Below are 18182 nucleotides of genomic sequence, written 5' to 3'. Positions count from 1 at the left end.
TTCTTGTTGGAATAAGCATGCAGGAAAGTGGTACTATTCACAAAAAATAGTATGTTGAGAGCAAATAAATTGAAACGTATTTGGGATAGCAGGAGCTTCTTCTTCAGAATATCAAAAGGAAAAACAAATTTTGAAGTTGAATCTGATGCCAGGCTTTGAAACTTTCTTATTTTAGCTGGAAGTGCAGCTTAAAATGCACCATTAAGGAACTAATTGTGTAAATTTTCTTCTCATCCCCTAAAGTTCCAGCCATTGTTATTCTTGAATGAATTGTAGCTTGACTGCTAAATTATGCAGTCTGTTCTGTAGGGGTAGAGACTGTTTCATTAATATCTTTGCCCACTATGAATTCTTAACACTTCTTTACTGCCAAGTATTATCCTGCACTAAAATATTGCTGCCTGGAAGCATTTATACAACATTCAGTAGGCTGTGGAGCTTTATTATTTTGGCGCTGCTTAAAATTTTAAGGTTAATGTTATGACAATCAGATTAGCATTTTTTTAATTTGTTTGCAATGGGTTTTTCTTCCCACTAGAAATTTCAAGGCTTTCTATTCATGGAGGAAAAAAATCACCATTCCTTCCTCCTTCTGTTTAGGAAAGCTGTTTATAATTGATTTTTTTCTGCACAGTATCAGTATTTTTCCCAAAGGCCTGTACAGGATAACTTGCAGGAATTTCTTTGCTGCTGTTCAAAGTTGCATGAAATATTCCTTGAGTGAGTGCAAGGCTGTGCATCATGTGGGCACCTCTTTGGAACTCTGACTTAACTCATCTTTATGACCAGATAGAGCTATATACAAGCATACAGAAACATAAAGATTGGAAGGTAAAATATAGGAACCCCTTACTCCATAGTCAGTGTTTGCAAACAGGATGTTTTTCTTCTAAATGTTGGGCTGTAGGTACTTGAGCTTAGGGGCAAGAAAGGCACATTAGCTGTTAAAAAGGGAAATTCTGTCTTCTGAAAGATACTCCTGCTTCTTTATCTAATGTCAGCTTTCTTTATAGGACTAAGCACTGAAATTGTTTAGGATAGCTAGTAGGAAAGCCCTTGCTGTGTTTTGAATGGCTGGAGATGCTCTGATGTTAGATCAGTACTTCTGTCCCGTAGAGATACTGAACTGGAATAAAACCTGGTGTGTGCTATGGAAAGAAGCCTGAACTTAGGTCCAGGCAGATCCAGGGCTGCAAAATAAAACAGCTGTGCAGAACAGACATCATATGAGTCCCTGCATCTCCACTGTGACTGCTCCACAGAAAACAGAATACTGTTATCTTTATTCACATAAATTTCCTCTTCTGACAGAGTGAATAAAATCCTAGATACTTAATAAGAATATTTTTACCGCAGTATTTGGGGGATCAACTTCTCTTAGCAATTTCTGTTTATTAATGTAGAGGGATATTTGTTAAAGGTTGCTCATTAAAGATTCTGTTCTTACTGTATAGGAGTAGTCTGGGAGGTATCAGTTCAGAATTGTGATAGTTACTCTTGATATCTCTGAAAAGCACCTGCCCTAAACCACAACCAGTCACTGCAATTTGCTATCACTTGGTATTAGAACCAGTCTTGTGGTTTTATTTCTGAGTTCTAATAAATTATGATACATTGTATGAAGTCACATAGCTTCAAGGTGGCAAGCTAAGAACCTTATCCTGGCATTCTGTAGTCTGCAGTAAGTGACATGAGTTTTAAATGCCTGTACATGGGAGAACAAAGTCTTTTTGCATTAATAAATTTTTGAAGTGCTAATCCTATTTCTGTTTCATGTGTTCAGAGAAGGGCTCAGAAGTTAGGATTTGTGGGGTAGATATGGAGTTGTTCCAATCATCTTGATTCCCCTGAGATGTATATAAAGTGCTTGTGTTGGATATTTATCCATGTTATCTGACTGGTGACTGCCAAGGTGGCTTCACTAAGGACAAGTTGTGCCTGACAAAACTGGTGAACTCCTTTGACAGGGTTACAAGGTTAATAGATAACAGGGAAAAACAGGTGACGTCATCTACGTGGATTTGTGCAAAGCATTTGACACTGTCCTATGTGTCACTCTTGTCTTTAAACTGCAGAGAGATGGACTTGATGGATGGACCGCTTGGTGGGTAAGGAATTGGCTGGATGGTTGCACTCAGAGCTGGTCAATGTTTCAGTGTCCCAGTAGGGACCAATGATGAGTGGCATCCTTTGGGGGCTGGTACAGGGACCCAGACTGTTTGACATCTTTGTTGGTGACATGGATAGTGACACTGAGTGCACCCTCTGCAAGTTCACTGACACCCAGCTGTGTGGTGCAGTTGACACACACTGGAGGGATGGGATGGCATCCAGAGGAACCTTGAGCGATTGGAGCGGTGGGACTGTGCAAAGCTCATGAAGTTCAGCAGAGCCAAGTGCAAGGTGATCCCTCTGGGTTAGGGCAGTCCCAGACAGAAATACAGGCTGGGCAGAGAATGGATCAAGAGCAGCCCTGAGGAGGATGACTTGGGGTGGTGGTGGAAGAGCTCAACAGGATCCCAAAATGTGCTCTCGCAGCCCTGAAACCGAAGGTATCCTGGGCTGCATCCAAAGCCCCATGGGCAGCTGGTGAGGGAAGGGATTCTGCCCCTCTGCTCTGCTTCAGTGAGACCCCACCTGCAGAGCTGTATCCAGCTCTGGGGTCTGCAGAGCTTAGGATGTGGGCCTGTTGGAAGAAGTCTAGACGAGGTCATGAAGATGACTGGGTCTGGAGAACCTCTGCTAGGAAGATGGGAGGAGAGGGTTGGAGAAGGCTCCAGGAAGACCTTACAGCATTTTCCAGTACCTAAAGGGGGCTTACGAGAGAGCTGGAAAGAGACTTCTTACAAGGGCATGGAGTATTAGACAGGCGGGGATCACTTTAAATTGAAAGAAGAGAGATTTAGATTGGACAGTAGGAAGAAATTCTTCACTAAAAGAGCAGTGAGGTATCTGGTATAGTTGTCCAGAGAAGTTGTGGGTGCTCCATCCCTGGTAACATTCAAGGCCAGGCTGGATGGGGCTTTGAGCCAGCTGATCAAGTGGAAGGTGTTCCTGCCCATGGCGAGGAGGTTGGAACTGGATCTTTAAGGTCTCTTCCATCCTATACTTTTCTGTGAGTTTTTTTGTGGAACTTACCAAAACATATTGTGGTCCTCAAAAACCTGAAATGGTGTTTCACATAAATGCTCTGTGCCTCTGCACTGATGTTCTCTTTCTGTGTGTGCAGTTTCCTGGATCATTTTACCTCTGGTAGGTGTTGACATTGCTGCAAATGTGTTGTTGGTAGAAAATACCAAGGGAGAATTCCTCAGAAAAATGGTTAAAAGATTTGTTTCTCATTTTTAAGTTTTCTTTCTACTGGTCAGTGTTGGTAACAAATGCTTCAGAAAAATGAAATTCCAGACTTAAATATCGATGAAATATGTGCAAAAAAATCTTCTGCATGTCAGTATTAAATTCAGAGTTCTCCTATCATTCTGGCATGTTTGCCTTCAGTCCACAATAATGCTGTTACCTGTTTCACAAGATCCTGAACAAAGAGATCTCCATTTTTTTCAGGAGATGTAGTCTTTATGGGGTTAATGACCTGGGAATCTGCTGTTTGAAGCTGACATTATAATAATTGATCATTAAAAAAAATCATTATAATAGTTGATAAATCTCTCAAACAAGCATTGAGTTACCAGTTTGGGTTCAATCTAACTAATTTGAGTAACCAGGAGGTAGTGAGAAAAACCATGTTTGCTTCAACTTCATTAACAGAATAGTCCCCTAAATAAATGGTCCTGCATTTAAACTAGATCAAAAAAACCAAGTTATTAAATCCTTAACAGGGTTAAATAGATGAAAATTAAACTAACCACAAATATAAGTGATTTTTGCCAACAGAAACTATTCCTTTGTTTATATTTGCTAGGGATGACTCTGGGAAAGAAAGATGCTTCTGCTGTTTATGTATGTTGATATTTCATTAATCCTATCCTAATTTTGTTATACAAGAGGGTTGTGAAGCCAAACAACCTGTCAGTGCCCTGCCCCCAAGCAAGACAGCTTGCTAGACCTGAAATGTATATTACATTGCCTTTTTCTTCTTTAAAACTTTTCTGTAATTCTGACTCCTTGAATAAATCATAATAGCCTCAACACAGGTCAGGCAGTCCAGGCTCTGATCAGATCAGCCTGGCATGGTAATGCTTGCTTACATTTCCTGTCCTGTCAGATACATTCTTATGAGCCCATGGCTGGGTCCTGTGCAATTGCTTCTGACAGCCCTGGAAGGTGACAGGTTAAGTGCTGCAGCAACTCTTCAACTAAAGTGCACAGCAGCTGGGTTTCTGTTGGAAAAGAATCTGGTAGACCTCACATTCAAAAGTATCTATTGCACTTTTTTGTGCATCTTTGCTTACCATGAAAAAAATTGAGTTTCTAGTCTTTTGCATAGTGCACAAATAGCTGAGTGGTTCCGGGTGGTGTGCTTAAGTGGCCTCCTACTTAAGAGCTATTGGTTCTTTCTGTGATGTTTTGTAGTTATGTTCTTTAACTGGAGACTTTTGTTGTACTCAACCCTTGGCAGTGTTGGTTAACATGTTTAATCTCAAGCTGCAGATAGTTGGTGAAATTTTTTTTTTTCAGATCTTGACCTTGATAGAAGCTGATAGAATAACTAAGACAACCTGAATTTTGTCTGTGCTATGAAATAACTCAAGGTGGTTTGTCCCAGGAGTTATGTTCAGTTTCTCCTTGAGGCTGGCTGTGCATTTGAATAAATTTCCTTTTGTTATTAGGAAGGAATAACAGACTTGTAAAAAAAATAACAGATTTGTAAAAAAAGTCCCTGATTTAATGTCTTTGTGGTGACAAGATAGTCTCACCTGGTAAGACAAAATCTTGTGGAAACTTCTCTATAGATTGCAGGCCTAGTCACATATTTTCAAAATATGATTGTGCAGAGTCTTACAGTTGTTTGGTTTGGTCCTGCTCTGCAGATACCTTCAAGAGACCTGAAGTGCTGTGATATGGAAATTAATCTGAGATATTTAGGTGAAGCTTGAATAAGCTTTGGTAATGCTGTCTGCAATCCTGTTGTAACTGGGACATCTACAAGTAAGGATTAGAGAGGTTGGACTTTTATGCAACCTTATAGGAAAAGGGCCAACTTTTTGAGGTAGAACTGATTTCTAAATCAAGTTACCTATAGATAGGAGTCCATGTGGATGCTGGATGTCTAAACTGCAGGTAGTGGAATGAGATCTTGTCACCTTAGGACATTGAGGTTAGAGTGACTTGCTGTTTCATCAGCTGAATACCTCAACTGACTCTGGGTCTTGTTTGGAAATGTGACCCTTAAACCTGTATTTCTGTTGTGATTTTGTGCTTGAAAATAATCTTCAAATTTGAACAGATTTAAAGGCATAAAAGTGAGCTGGCCACTCAAGGAAGGTCCTGATGTGGTTGTGTTGGTGGAGGGACTCTGTGGTTCTGTCCCAGTGCTGCTATGAGGAGCCATCAGATGTAAAAGGTGTTTAAGAGTTTTGTTTACTTGAGGCAGGAAGTGTTACCCCCTCCCATACATTTAATGAACATGCATTGTGAAATAGTTTAGTCTCAAAACCCTGATTTTGCTTTGACAGTTTGCTGAACTTGGGTGTTCTGAATTAGGTGAAAAAAATAGCTTCCCTGGATGGTAAATGGAATCATTATAGTTTTCCATGAGATGGATCAAAACTGTGGGGAAAAATTACTTCCATTTTGAGAGGCTACCATTTTAAAAATTGCTCATCGATCTAAATACTGGGTAAATCTCAAAAGTTAAGAAGAAATGTTCTGTTGTTCCCCAAAGTGATACTTTAAATGTATTTTCTCAAAAATCACTAACTTGTGGAACTGGCATCCCTTTAAGCCTTTTAGCTCAACTCTTAAAGTGAAAATACCTATTTTAAAATGTCATTGTCACATACAGTATATCTGCTGTTATGTAAAGTCATGCAGAGATTAATATATTAATCACATGACTAGTTAGAAAGTAATTTTTCATAATAGCTCAGCTCTAAGGATTTCTTAAAGCAGACATGAGAAAATGTGGTTGCATAACCAGAAGTGATGTGGAGGAACAAGCATAATTTGTAATAGCAGGGATAACTTTTGAGCAACTTTAAAGTAAAATTGACCAAGCTTTCTGCCATGAATAAATGCTTAAAGACCTATTACCATGTTACATGAAAGAGAGTTGTTTGTGGTGTAACATAGATGGTTGAGGCACTTACATTTCTAAAGAAACTTTCTCTCTCTGAGATGAATAGGAAAAACCTTGAAGTTTACCTTGTTTCAGGCCATTCTAAGGGAAAATGCTCTGAATCTTATATAACTTTTTTTTTCTTGTGACCCTGTCACAGAGAAACCATTGCAGAAAACTAATATGTCAAGGAAGCTTTCTATGGCTTTAATAACAATGGAGTGCTTAAAGCTTTACAGGAAAGCATTTGGTCAACCATTTATACTTTCACTAAGTATTTTAAGCTGGATGAACCATTCTTAGCAGACTTGCCTTGGTTAGGGATAAACAAGGATTACTTTTTCTATTATATCCCCTTTTCTGTAATATATACATTTAAAAATGCTGTAGCACTTGCATTAATTCCTTTTGGGGTTTTTTGGTTATAATTTATACTGTAGATCAAATGGTTCTGAAGAGAATATCATATTCTTTGAATATTGTTTGTAACTGTTTCTCCAGAAGTATTTTCAGGGAATAGCTTCACAGTGATGTGGTAAGGAAACAAATCTCTAAGCAACTGTTCCAGTCATGTTTTGATTTGGTGATTTTGAAGAAGTGAGTGCTACGCAGCGATGCCCATAATCTCCATTGTATGATAACTGAAAAAAATGTTTCTTAAAATGAGAATTTATGAACATCTAAGACAGAAAAAAATTTTGAAGCAAAAACCTTATATTCATTTTTTTGTTCTTTCTATTGTGAAAGATGTTTTCTATTTGAGATGTATTTTAAATTGGAGATTTTTGTTACAGACTGTAGGATAATCTGTGAAAGGGAAACAGATACACTCTTTCAGTACAGTTAACCAGTACTTGCCAGCTAATGGACACCGTGGTCAAGAGAAAATCCCATATCCCAGGAATTGGAGGAATGGCTGTTGCACTGCATGGTGTATCTTTACCCACACAGTAAACCAGAGGTACAGGAGGATGTGCTTTCAGTGATCACAGATTTTAGGAAAAAGAACACCTCTCAAACCTTGCATCCTTTTGCTCAAATGAGTGTATTATTGGATGATATTTTGTTCAGAGGTTACCGTTTATCAATAGCAGAACATTACTTGGTTAGAAGTGTAGCTGAGGTGGTAATTTTCCCCATTTTATCTAATTGCTTCCTCCCAGGTCTGTTAATCTGAATCTTGATATTGTTTTTGCAAAGATGCCTGTAATTTAGCTTGAGATACCATATTTGCCAAATCCTTCAGAGTTGGTCTAGAAGCAAATTTGAGTTGGGGACTTTATCTCCTCTTTTATATGCCATTGTGCATAGTTTACTGGTACTTACCTAATACATTAGAAGCTGTCTTAGTGCGGAAACAATTCCTGAGTTGAAAAAAGATGATCCAGTGTAGAGTGACATTTATGGCTGACTCTTAAGAATTCATTTTAAGTGTCCTGTAGAACTGAAAAATTCACCAGCTTGCACTGGAATACAGTGTGATTGCTTTAATAGAGTGTTAAGCTGAAGCTAGTGAAGGTGAGGACTATTTTTGGTATTTACAGCAGTTGGGAGGTGATTGTGCTCTATTGAGAGGGGTGAGTAAAGAGGGGAGTCTGGCGTGTCTGATTCTGATCCAGCACTAGTGAATGTGACTGGTCAGAGATAGTTTATAAGCCTGAGTTCAATAATAAACTTGATTTTGTTCTTTGTTCTTGTGCTCTTGGGGCAAATAAACCCTTAATGTGGAACATGGGAAGCATCCATTCAACTTGTATGTAAGCAGTCTGGTGTAAAAGCTAATCTGGATCCGCCAGGCTTACTTGCTTCTGTAACACCAGCAGACAATCAGGATTTGCTAATTTTGTAACTAAAATTTGTTTTAACTCAAATCCAGTGTGCTGGCTTTGTACCTTTAGGTTTGAGTCCTTCTACTATTTGATTGAAAGCAGTGTGTAAGTAATAACTTAGAGACTGATACTTTGAGTGTTTCTGTATCTATGAAATATTTCAAAATAAACCTTTGATTGGATGTTTCCAATTTGATGTAAAAGGGAGATAAAGCAGTAGTTTGAACAAAATGCAGTACCTGTTCAAAGTAAATAATCTGTTTTCTACTGAAAGGATTCCTTCAATATCATAAATGGGTTATATTTATGGAATAATCAACTGAAATGTTCCAAAGCCTTTTAGTTTTGTTATGTGGGAGCTAAAATGCTTTGTGACTGCATTGTAAGGCATATTTTACTAACATTTGTGCTTTCAAGCTACACCTAGAGGTACTGTGCTTTCAAATCAGCAGAATTTCAGACTTGCAACTCAAGTTTCTTGTGCTTCAGACTTGTCAAATCAAATATTTGGAGCCACGGTGCACAGAAAAGAATAGTTCAGTGGATCTCAGGATACAGACAATACATTTTCATGTTCATTAAATGTGTCTAGAACATATCATCTGTGCAGTCCTTGTACAGCTTCTGTAATATCTGACTTTGGCACTAGAGATTTCCTGTTTTTTTAAAGATGACAACTTTTGGAGGTATTAAAGTTTGGTAGGTCAAGCTTTAGATTTACACAACGTTAAACTACTTGGTTTTAACTAAAAGAATATAGTTGCAGTAAAGAGTAAATGTTTATTTTTATTCCCAGTAGCTTAAAAAGGCTATTATAAGTAGCCATAAGTAATCTTAAGTAATGCTTGAAAAACTGAGGTGGTGTTCCACTACATGAAAGCTTTACTTTGAGCTTTACTATGGGCTTCCTTTAAGGAAACTCTTAATAAGGAGTAATGGACTTCTCCAAGTTCAAATTTGTTACAAATTGTTTCAATGTGTTTGCTTTCCTTAGTTATACCTTCAGAAACAGTAAAATCAGAAGTCCAAGTTAAAAGGAATCTCTAGAGAAGATTTCTGCCTTCTGATGTTCAACCTTCTGTTGAAATAATGATTCTAAATTAAATTGCACAGGATCCCATCAGTGGCCCTGAGTCCTGAATATTCTCAGCAAGGGAAATTTCTACCTGTATCTGCTCAATCTTTCTGATTAATATTTTTCTTGACTCTGTCTTAGGACCTATATGAAAAAAAATGGACAATTCTAATAAAAAAGAAACATTAAACATTAAAGAAATTCCCTGAGAATGTCTTAATGTGACCTGATAATTTCAGAAAAGATTGATTCATGCAAGGCCTTAAATTTAATATGTTCTGTGGACTATAGGAATCCATAAGCCATTTTCTCAGTAGTGTTATGTCAGGTCTGCATTGGGAATTGAACTTACGACTAGTAAGGGGAATAAACTTACTTTTTCATATTTAGTTGACTTTTAATGCTTGCTTTCTTTTTGTCTAAAGCTGAAAGAGATGAACTGGAGCTGTAAACTTTCTGCATTGTAGAGTGAGTGCAGCTGGGCCTTTGTTCCATCAGCCCATCCAGTGTAGGAGCAAGAGATTTGGGATTGCCATTTCCCCATTGTTGAGTCCTTTCAAATAACTCCAGATGAACAGGGAGATCAGTGCAGCCTATCTTGGCTCTTCAGTGACACGGTAGTAGAAGGACAAGCAAAGAACTTACAAACTGTTTCATAAATCTGAGGCCACAAAGCTTAAGCCTGTTTGCTGTTCAGCATCACTTTATTTTATTTCTGCCTAGAACTATCTTTTTAATGTGATTGTGTCACTTCAGTTGTTGAGTACCTCAACCTTCTTATCTACTGTAACCAGTTTCCCATCGTGGTTTATCAGTGGGAGTAGGGGGTAGCACCTTCTTTAACTTTCCTTTTCTGGCTGGGACACCTGGAGAAGCCCTTTCTGTTACTCTTTGTGTCCTTTGCTGGATTCAGTTTCAGCTTCATTTGGGCCTTCCTCATCCCAGCTAAACACAACCAGACTTCATCTCTATGCTCTTTCCCAGGACACCTGTCTTAACTTCCACTGTCTGTGCATTTGTTTCTTGCCTTTTTCTTTGACCAGCCTGTCCCTACTCAGCCATGCTGGTCTCTTGCCTGAATTCTTGCTGCTGGGAATCTCTAGCTCTTGTGTTCACTGGAAGACTTCCTTAAAGATCTGCCAGCTCTGTTCTACTCCCTCATCCCTGAGGGCAGTCTCTCAGGGGATCCCACTGACTAGCTCCCCATAGAGCTGGAAGACTGCTTTCCTAAAGTTCAGCAGCCCAGCTTCACTCCTGATCTATATTCAGTGCATGATTGCTGCCTCCAGTCTTCATGTCCCCAGTGAGCTCATTTGCATTGGTGACCAACAGATCCATTAATGCCTTCCCTCTGGTAGGTCTGTCTATTACCTGGGTCAGGAAGTTATCCCACATGCATTCCAGGAGTCTCCACGGTTGCCTGCAGCTCACCTTGCCACTCTTTCAGCAGATATTGGGATGGTTGGAGTCCCTCAGCAGGACAAAAGCCTTGGGCACAATGCTTCCTGTTAACTGGAGCAAGATGGTTTTGTCAACAGGCTCATCTTGATCTAGCAGGCTGTAGTGGACACCAAGTTACCCTTGAGTTCAGATATTTCTGTGTTGCTGGAGCCACTGACATTCTATTAATTGTACTATAGGATTGTACTTAATGTTTCCAATTTATGATCCAATCACTTGCACCTGTGTCCAAAAGTTGTTTCAGCAAAATATCCCTTTTAATTTACTCATTGCTCATTAATTTACTATTAAAAAACCAATGAGGTTAATGTGTTGGTTTTTTTGTTTTGTTTTCTTACAGTTCAACTTTGTGGGAAAACTTTTGGGTCCACGTGGTAATTCTCTGAAGCGTTTACAGGAAGAAACACTGACAAAAATGTCCATTTTGGGAAAAGGTTCTATGAGGGACAAGACAAAGGTAAGGCCTGAGTATGTCAGTGGAGTTTTTTCTTACCTTAAGTTTATGAGAAGGGGAACAAACCTTGTAATGAAAATTGGAAGAAATAAAAAGCACAGGAGATCATAATATTGATTATTGGTTACTGTCCCTCTTTGGCCAGTTAAGCCAAGATTCCACATGCAGTGAGCAAACCAAGGCAATAGATGTCAAGTAATGGAAGACAGAGAATTTTATGGGACCTAAATTGCTGTCAAAGAGGGATACTGGAATAGGAACAAGTAGCAGCTTTTGTGTTGGTCTTCATAGGAAACAGGAAAACCCCTGAAATGCTAATGTGTTCCCAAGGTTGTGAGATGTAGCCAGTGAGTGAGCTAAATTTCATTTGTGTGGTCTTAAAAGAGTTTTAGTGTGTAGTGTTTTCATAGAATCACAGAATATCCCAAGTTAGAAGGTACCCACATGGATCATCGAAGTTCAACTTCTGGCCTTGCAAGGAATGTGGAAAGTAATGGAAGCATTGCCAAGTCACGTTACAGAACTAAAATAAAATACAATAATAAAAGTGAACTTAGCAGAAAAAGCACAGAGTGACTTGAAAAGTTTGATAATGGGAATGATCTTTAAAAACCCTGTGTTGAAATTCTGTATGTTTTGTTAAAGTTGCTGATTTAAATGTTTTTTTACCAGGTCCTACTCAGAAAATTGTGACTTTGCTATTGCTTATTGCAGTTCTCAGCCAACTTTATTGATAAACACAGAAAGGAAGTTTCTTAGTACTCTGTTTTCTGCATAAACTAACTGCACAGTGATTTTTTTCCTCTTTAGAAGAAAAGGACAGGGAATGCGTGGTGCAAGTATATACTAAAAACCAGTATGTGGGGAACTCAACTAGCTTCCAGTGCTAGTGGCTCGTATGTTTTGGATAATCGTTCCTAGGTATTTAACTGAGAAGCAGTTCCTATTAAAACTAGATATTTGAGCTGTGACATTTGTATTAGGTTAGTTTCTATTTCTAAGATCTCTTATATGTGTTGACAAAATAATGATTTGGCTGATGGAGTCTAATCCTGCTGAGTGGCCTCTTAATATTCTTACTCTTGGTGCTTTGACAGCGACCTAGGCTGATTTTTTTTTTAAACATCTTCATAGTAAAACACAAGTCATGTTGATAAGAATGTTATTCATGAGAAGCAGAAATGGATTGTCACATATAAACCTCAACCCGTAATTAGGGGTGTGCAGGAGAGGAGATTTCAGCTATCATTGCAACTTACAATTTTTGTAATCTAAATGGTGAAGGGCTTACATGGTTCTTGCCAAAAAAAGAAGCTGCAGGAGAGTGTTAGTTTTTTAGACAGCTGACCTGCTAATTATTTGATACAATGTTTTCTGGTAAAGCAGTGAAATTATTTCTAGTGCTGGTTTTATCCCTTGGAGCTGTCAAGTACACATGGACAAGGGGCAGTCTGAGAAGAGCAAGTGCTGCCCTTTTGTGAATATTTTGCATGTGAATGTCAGTATTTGAGAACTGAGCTCTGCTTCACTCCACTGAACTCAGCTTTGCAGTCATTGAAGTGGGTTGGGTGAAGGAAGATGAAAGAAATAAATTTCCTTCTGAAAGAGCTAGTGAACGCTTTTTGCTAATGTTCTCTTTCCTCATCTTATATGCTGTTAGCCTTATGTCCAAATAGCACGGTTCTGTGAAGGTTACACTCATTGGATAAAAACTTCAGTGAGAACAGAATTAAGAACCAAAGCAATATAGTAATACTGTGATTGAAATAATATTGGTAAAAGAAGCTTGCTCTTGCGGAATATTAGATCAAACCTGTTTCTGTAGACTTTACTTTCAAGAAAAGTGTCCTCTTCATGAAACTGGTGCACCTGGGAAAACTTTTGTAAGCACTCCTCCATGTGCTACAGTTTCTGTATGTGAGCAGGATCTCTTGGCTCTTACTTCATGTTACTTTTTCAGTTGTAGACAGCTGAACCTGAGTGAACAGCGTTTGCATATTCCTCTGGAGTAACTTCAATACTTGCATAACAATGTTTCAAACAAGAATGTGTAAAACCACTCTTTTTCTTATCTCCTAGGAAGAAGAGTTGAGAAAAAGTGGAGAAGCAAAGTATTTTCACCTAAATGATGACCTACATGTTTTAATTGAAGTATTTGCTCCACCTGCAGAAGCATATGCCAGAATGGGACATGCATTGGAAGAAATCAAGAAGTTCCTCATCCCTGTTAGTATTTTTTTAATGAGAATTCTAGTAATAGTGAGTGAGAAATGTTATCTCTAAAACTGAGTAAGCTGGTGAAGGTGTTCCTGCCCACTGCAGGGAGTTGGAACTAGATGATGTTTAAGGTCCCTTCCAGCCCAAGCTGTTTTATGATTCTGAACAGTGTACAATATTGGTCAGGTCATGTTGCTTAATTTCCTTTGTGAAAGAAATGATGATTGTCAAATGCTTTGCATTTTGATACAGGCAGTTCCTGGGTGAATCTGTAACTGTCCACACAAATGTCATGACCTGACCTATAGTAAAAGAGAAACTTATTCTTGCTTAACTAGTCGTATAAAAGTATCACAGACTACAAATAATTGTAAAAATCTGTAAAATGTGTGCCTCTTCTGTATTCTTGGTACACATGGAACATCAATTCTTTAGGAATTAATTCATTTGAAGGTGTAGTATTTCTCTCACCTGTTATCCTAGTTTAGTGTTGAGAATCAATACAGGTTTATCTTGTATCTTTATTTTTATCACAATGCTAATGATACAGGGGCTGTACTTTTTTTTTTTTGGTATATACTTCAGCTTCCATTGTATGGGTGTATAAAATCATGTCTGGTTTCCCATATAATTTTTTACTTCATGTTTGGAATATGTCTAAGTAATGAGTTTCTAACTTCCTCTATAACTTCATCTGCTCCTTATGTAAGAACCAACCTTACTTTGCAATATTAAGCTGCTTGAAAAAATCCAGCCTCTCTTAGGAAGCACTCTCTGGAGCACTTGAGGTGATGTTTCTGTGTGTGAAGTTCCCAACTGATTTAGCTCTTGAGTGAACATTTCTTCATTCTTTATTGGTGATCAGAGGAATATTATAGAAAGCAAAGCATCCTCAAGATGCATTGACTTCTGTTTGTTTTTACTGCTGAAAATGTTACCCAAGTGTTAGTCTTTATTTGTGTCAGATGTGGGAAGTGTGGGGACCTGGCTCAGGAGAGTTTCCTGAGGCATGTATCTGAGTGACAGCAGCTTGTAAATGTCTGAGTGGAGCCAGTATGGCTCTACTGGGGACCAGCTGGGGGTCTCTCTTGTACAATAGTTGGTGCTCATGGCTTAACAGTGCTCCTGTATGTATTTTGGGAATTATAGTTTGTACCAAACCGAGTCCACATCTGTGAAACCACCCAGAGAGTGGTTGGGCACCAGAACAGGCTCCCCAGGGAAATGGTCACAGCACTAAGCCTTACAGAGTTCAAGAAATGGACAGTACTCTCAGGCACATGGTGGGATTCTAGGGGTGTCCTCCTGTGCAGAGCCAGGATTTGGACTAAAATGATCCCTGTGGGTCCCTTCCAACTCAAGGTATTTTATGAAATTAAGTCTCCAGGTGACTGGAGCTGTGTGCTCCTTGAGTGTTTGTTCTTCTGTCTGAATGAAGTGAGTTCATGTGCCCCAATACTACACTGTGGTATGAACCAAAGCATGATAAATAACAGTTGTCAGGAGGTTCAGTAGGAATATGTCTTGATGTGCTATAACCCTAATGTAGATGCACTTTTAGGAGAGTTGAAAAACAAAGATGTTCTGGGTATTATGTTCTCATCTTACAAAAAATCAAGCATCACATTTTACATTTGTCTGCAGGTTTCCAGATTGCTTTTTTCTTGATGTACATGAAAAGAGGTGAATGAGCATACTACTGTTCAGACATCCTAACTGATCACACAAGGAATACTCAACAGAATATTTGTAGGAATGCTGGGCTGTCATGATGTCCAAGGTTACTCTATTTACAAGATTCATGATTTAATAGTCTGGAGAGAAAAGGGAGAACTGAGTTCCTGGCTATTCTAGACAGAAAAAAAGCTGCCTTTTTTTAGACAGAAATATGTTCAATTTGATAAATGCTTCTTGCACATGCTGGAAGGAAGGATATGTCTGATCCTCATGCCCCCTCAATCAGAGGTCTTATTTTTCTTCATTGAGCTTGATTTCCCTAATGTTGCCATAAATGAAGTAAGCTTATCAAAACCTGGTCATTAGTGTGTTAAGCCAGTAGAATTACAGACTGATAATGAGCAATTCCATTGACTGATCGATTATACACTTTTCCATCTTTATTTTTGATCATTGCATCTTTATTATACTGAGCTGAACTGTGATGCTACATAATCTTTCCTGAACTGCGGGATCAAGCCAACACTGTCTTAATTTCCCTTTGGCTTTTCAAATGTAAGCTTATCAGAATTGCCCTAAATGCCTTAATCTCTTCCACCTCCCCCCTTGCAGCAGCCACTGAAGGAATAAGGAGCAGCTTTTTCTTTTCTAGAACTACTGTTTGCTTCACTGCTGCCAAATGCGAATTGGTTTTTATTTTCTTCAAGGTCTGTTGTATTTTTCTTAAGAAATTACCTGTTCTATTTCAGGAAAGATGTTCTGATATGAGTATATATGATTATGATCATAGTTTACATTCTCCTTACAATGTAGAGTCACTATGACTTCCTACCATTTTAGATGCTAGACCCAATTTATGAATATGGTTATTGTTCATCTTTCAGATCAGTGCTTAACATAACATCACATTTGATGCTAGAATGCAGAATACAGAATATCGTGGTGGCTGACCATAGCAAAAATGCCTCAGCCTCTCTTATTGGACCTTCAGATCCATGGGCAAACATCCTTGCACTGAAGTTTAACCTCAAGCAGCTGCAGTTGTATAATTTTATTTAAACTATTGGCATTACTCAACTCAAAATATAAAAACTGGGTTTGAGGGTATTTTTGACTGTGCTTATGTTGCCTCGAGTCTTACCTTTCTTCTGCACTTTGAATTGTGGCTTCTGACTTTAAGTATATTCTTTTATCTTCCTTTGAATTAGCCAGTCTCTTTATAATGTCCAGACTCTTTGGTCAGCACTCTTGTTCGAGTATTAGATTGGTGGGTGTTGTGCTTGGTACTGGTTATCTCAGAATTACTTCTCTCAGGTCAAAAAACCATGTACTTTCAACCTCACCTGCCCCTAATTGCTGGATTTATACCACGGCTTCAAGGCCAGGCTGGATGGGGCCCTGAGCAACCTAGTCTAGTGGAAGGTGTCCCTGCCTGGGGCTGGAGAGATGGAATGAGATGGTCTTTAAGGCCCTTTCCATTCCAAACCATTCTGTGATTCTGTGGCTATGGCAGTTTTGGTCATTAGAACTTAGTCTATTTTGCTTAATTTTTGATTAGTGGCAGTCATTTGTCTTCTGACAGATACAGCACTAATTACCCTTGGCCATTGGTTACCAGAGTTTACTTCCCTTGTCTTTAAAGCAAAGTATAGAAATGTTTTTGAGAGAACAATCTATACCAGTTACATGACAATGTGGGCAGAATTCACAGCCTTTTTCTGTAGCCTGTCCTACCTTCGGCATATTTTATTTGTTGTAGGATGTGGTGATGAAATAGCTTTTTAATGGCATTTTGAAGAGCTTGGTGGCCTTTGGAAGCTCTCACAGACTTTTGCTTAAGTAAGCTGGCAAGTAACTGCAAGGTGTAAAAGAGGTGGCTGGAAACCTGATAACTATTGATTGCTCACTGTCAGGATAAAGATCTACTTGAGTGCTTTGCAAAGCTGCAGAGGGTTTTGTAGGGATCTGTCCTAACATGATATAAATAAATGGCTTTGCTAATAGTTTGAGAGATAAATAAGGTTTTAAGCTAAAGTGGTCCCAAGAAGAGTTGCTGCCAATGTGTTGATCTGGCTGGGTGAAAACCATAGATAAAATTTTAAGAAGGTTTAGTTAGAGCATGTAAGTATGGGGAGTTGTGAGATGAAAATCTCTTGCATGGATCTTGATGTAAATGCACCCTCCATGTTTGAATAAGACTGTAATTAGTCAGGATAGGCAATTTATTCATAAAATGAGAGTACACCTGTTAAGTTGAAATTCAGCAGCAGCATTTGACTGTAATTCAAGTGCTGCCACTGCCTAGGCTGTTCAGAGGAGGGATGCAGTCTAAAGGGTTTCCATGTCCATCTTCTAGGTGAAGAAGATTGTCTGCTTAATTTGACTTGAAGTGTGCTGTTTCCAGCAGTGAGTATTCATAAAGGGACCATCTGCTACTTTTAATTGAGGAATCCATTTCAGAGGCTAATGGATTAACACTGCAGCTTATCGTGGCAGCCTTGTACTGCCCCTTCACTCTTCATCCTCCTGCTGCCTCTGGTGTATGTGATAAGGGCCATGTTTTCTGTTCTGTGCTGTGCACACACTGTGCAGCCCTTCTGTGTGACTTAAGGCTGCTGCTGTGTCTGGTAATGTGCTGCAGGGAAGTGAGAAAGCATCAGGGAGAAAAGAAAAGGGGCTCAACACACACAGTGGCTACCCGAGCACATCTTTGCTAAGGAATTAAATTAATTGAGTGTAAAATAAGCAAAGGTATTCTTCCTGGGGCCCAGTTCTGAAGGTGTTTTGTGAAGAAATTACAAATGATATCTGATACAGGCTGTCAGAACTTTGTTGTTGTGTGTTGGTGGTACAGTTCCTTGGCATTTTGTGTCAAAATTGAAGTTTTATTCTATACAGGACATAGAATTTTGCATTTGTAGCCAGTTCTGGTCCAGCAAAAATAAAAATACAAAGTAGGTTTCTGTACAGTAACTGGTCAGAATAGTGTTCAGTTTCCTGTTTGTAGTCTATTCCCTGCGATGGATTAGTTATGCATTGGGTCCTGCTCATTTAATAATGGAATCTCTTTCTCAAAAGCTTCAAGTATGCCATTTGAAGCAGTTATTTCAGTCTTCTAGACCTTTTTCATATTTGCTGTTTGTTTCTGCTGCTAAATAAAGGGTGATTTCAGGTGGGAAGTTGGGAGTTAGATTTCAGAACCTATTTTTAAGGCATTTTGGACAAAATGCTGTT

The 18182-nt window shown here is 38.8% G+C and overlaps 1 protein-coding gene across 2 annotated transcripts in view; it reads left to right on the top strand.

Moving 5' to 3' along the window:
- KHDRBS3 (KH RNA binding domain containing, signal transduction associated 3) overlaps positions 1–18182 on the top strand; it is a 90452-nt gene that overhangs the window by 25547 nt on the left and 46723 nt on the right. For both annotated transcript variants that reach the window (XR_010719340.1, XM_066175561.1), the window contains exons 3-4: positions 10941–11057; positions 13134–13280. Coding sequence is in view for 1 of the 2 variants with exons in the window: in XM_066175561.1 (XP_066031658.1) it covers positions 10941–11057; positions 13134–13280 (264 nt within the window). In the remaining variant the exon portion in view is untranslated. The remainder of the gene's footprint in view (positions 1–10940; positions 11058–13133; positions 13281–18182) is intronic.

This window comes from Chamaea fasciata, unplaced genomic scaffold (assembly GCF_029207755.1).
Source record: "Chamaea fasciata isolate MVZ Bird 193981 ecotype frontalis unplaced genomic scaffold, bChaFas1.0.hap1 SCAF_1, whole genome shotgun sequence".
In the NCBI taxonomy this organism is placed as follows: domain Eukaryota; kingdom Metazoa; phylum Chordata; class Aves; order Passeriformes; family Sylviidae; genus Chamaea; species Chamaea fasciata.
This window is presented reverse-complemented; position numbering and strand designations above follow the sequence as displayed.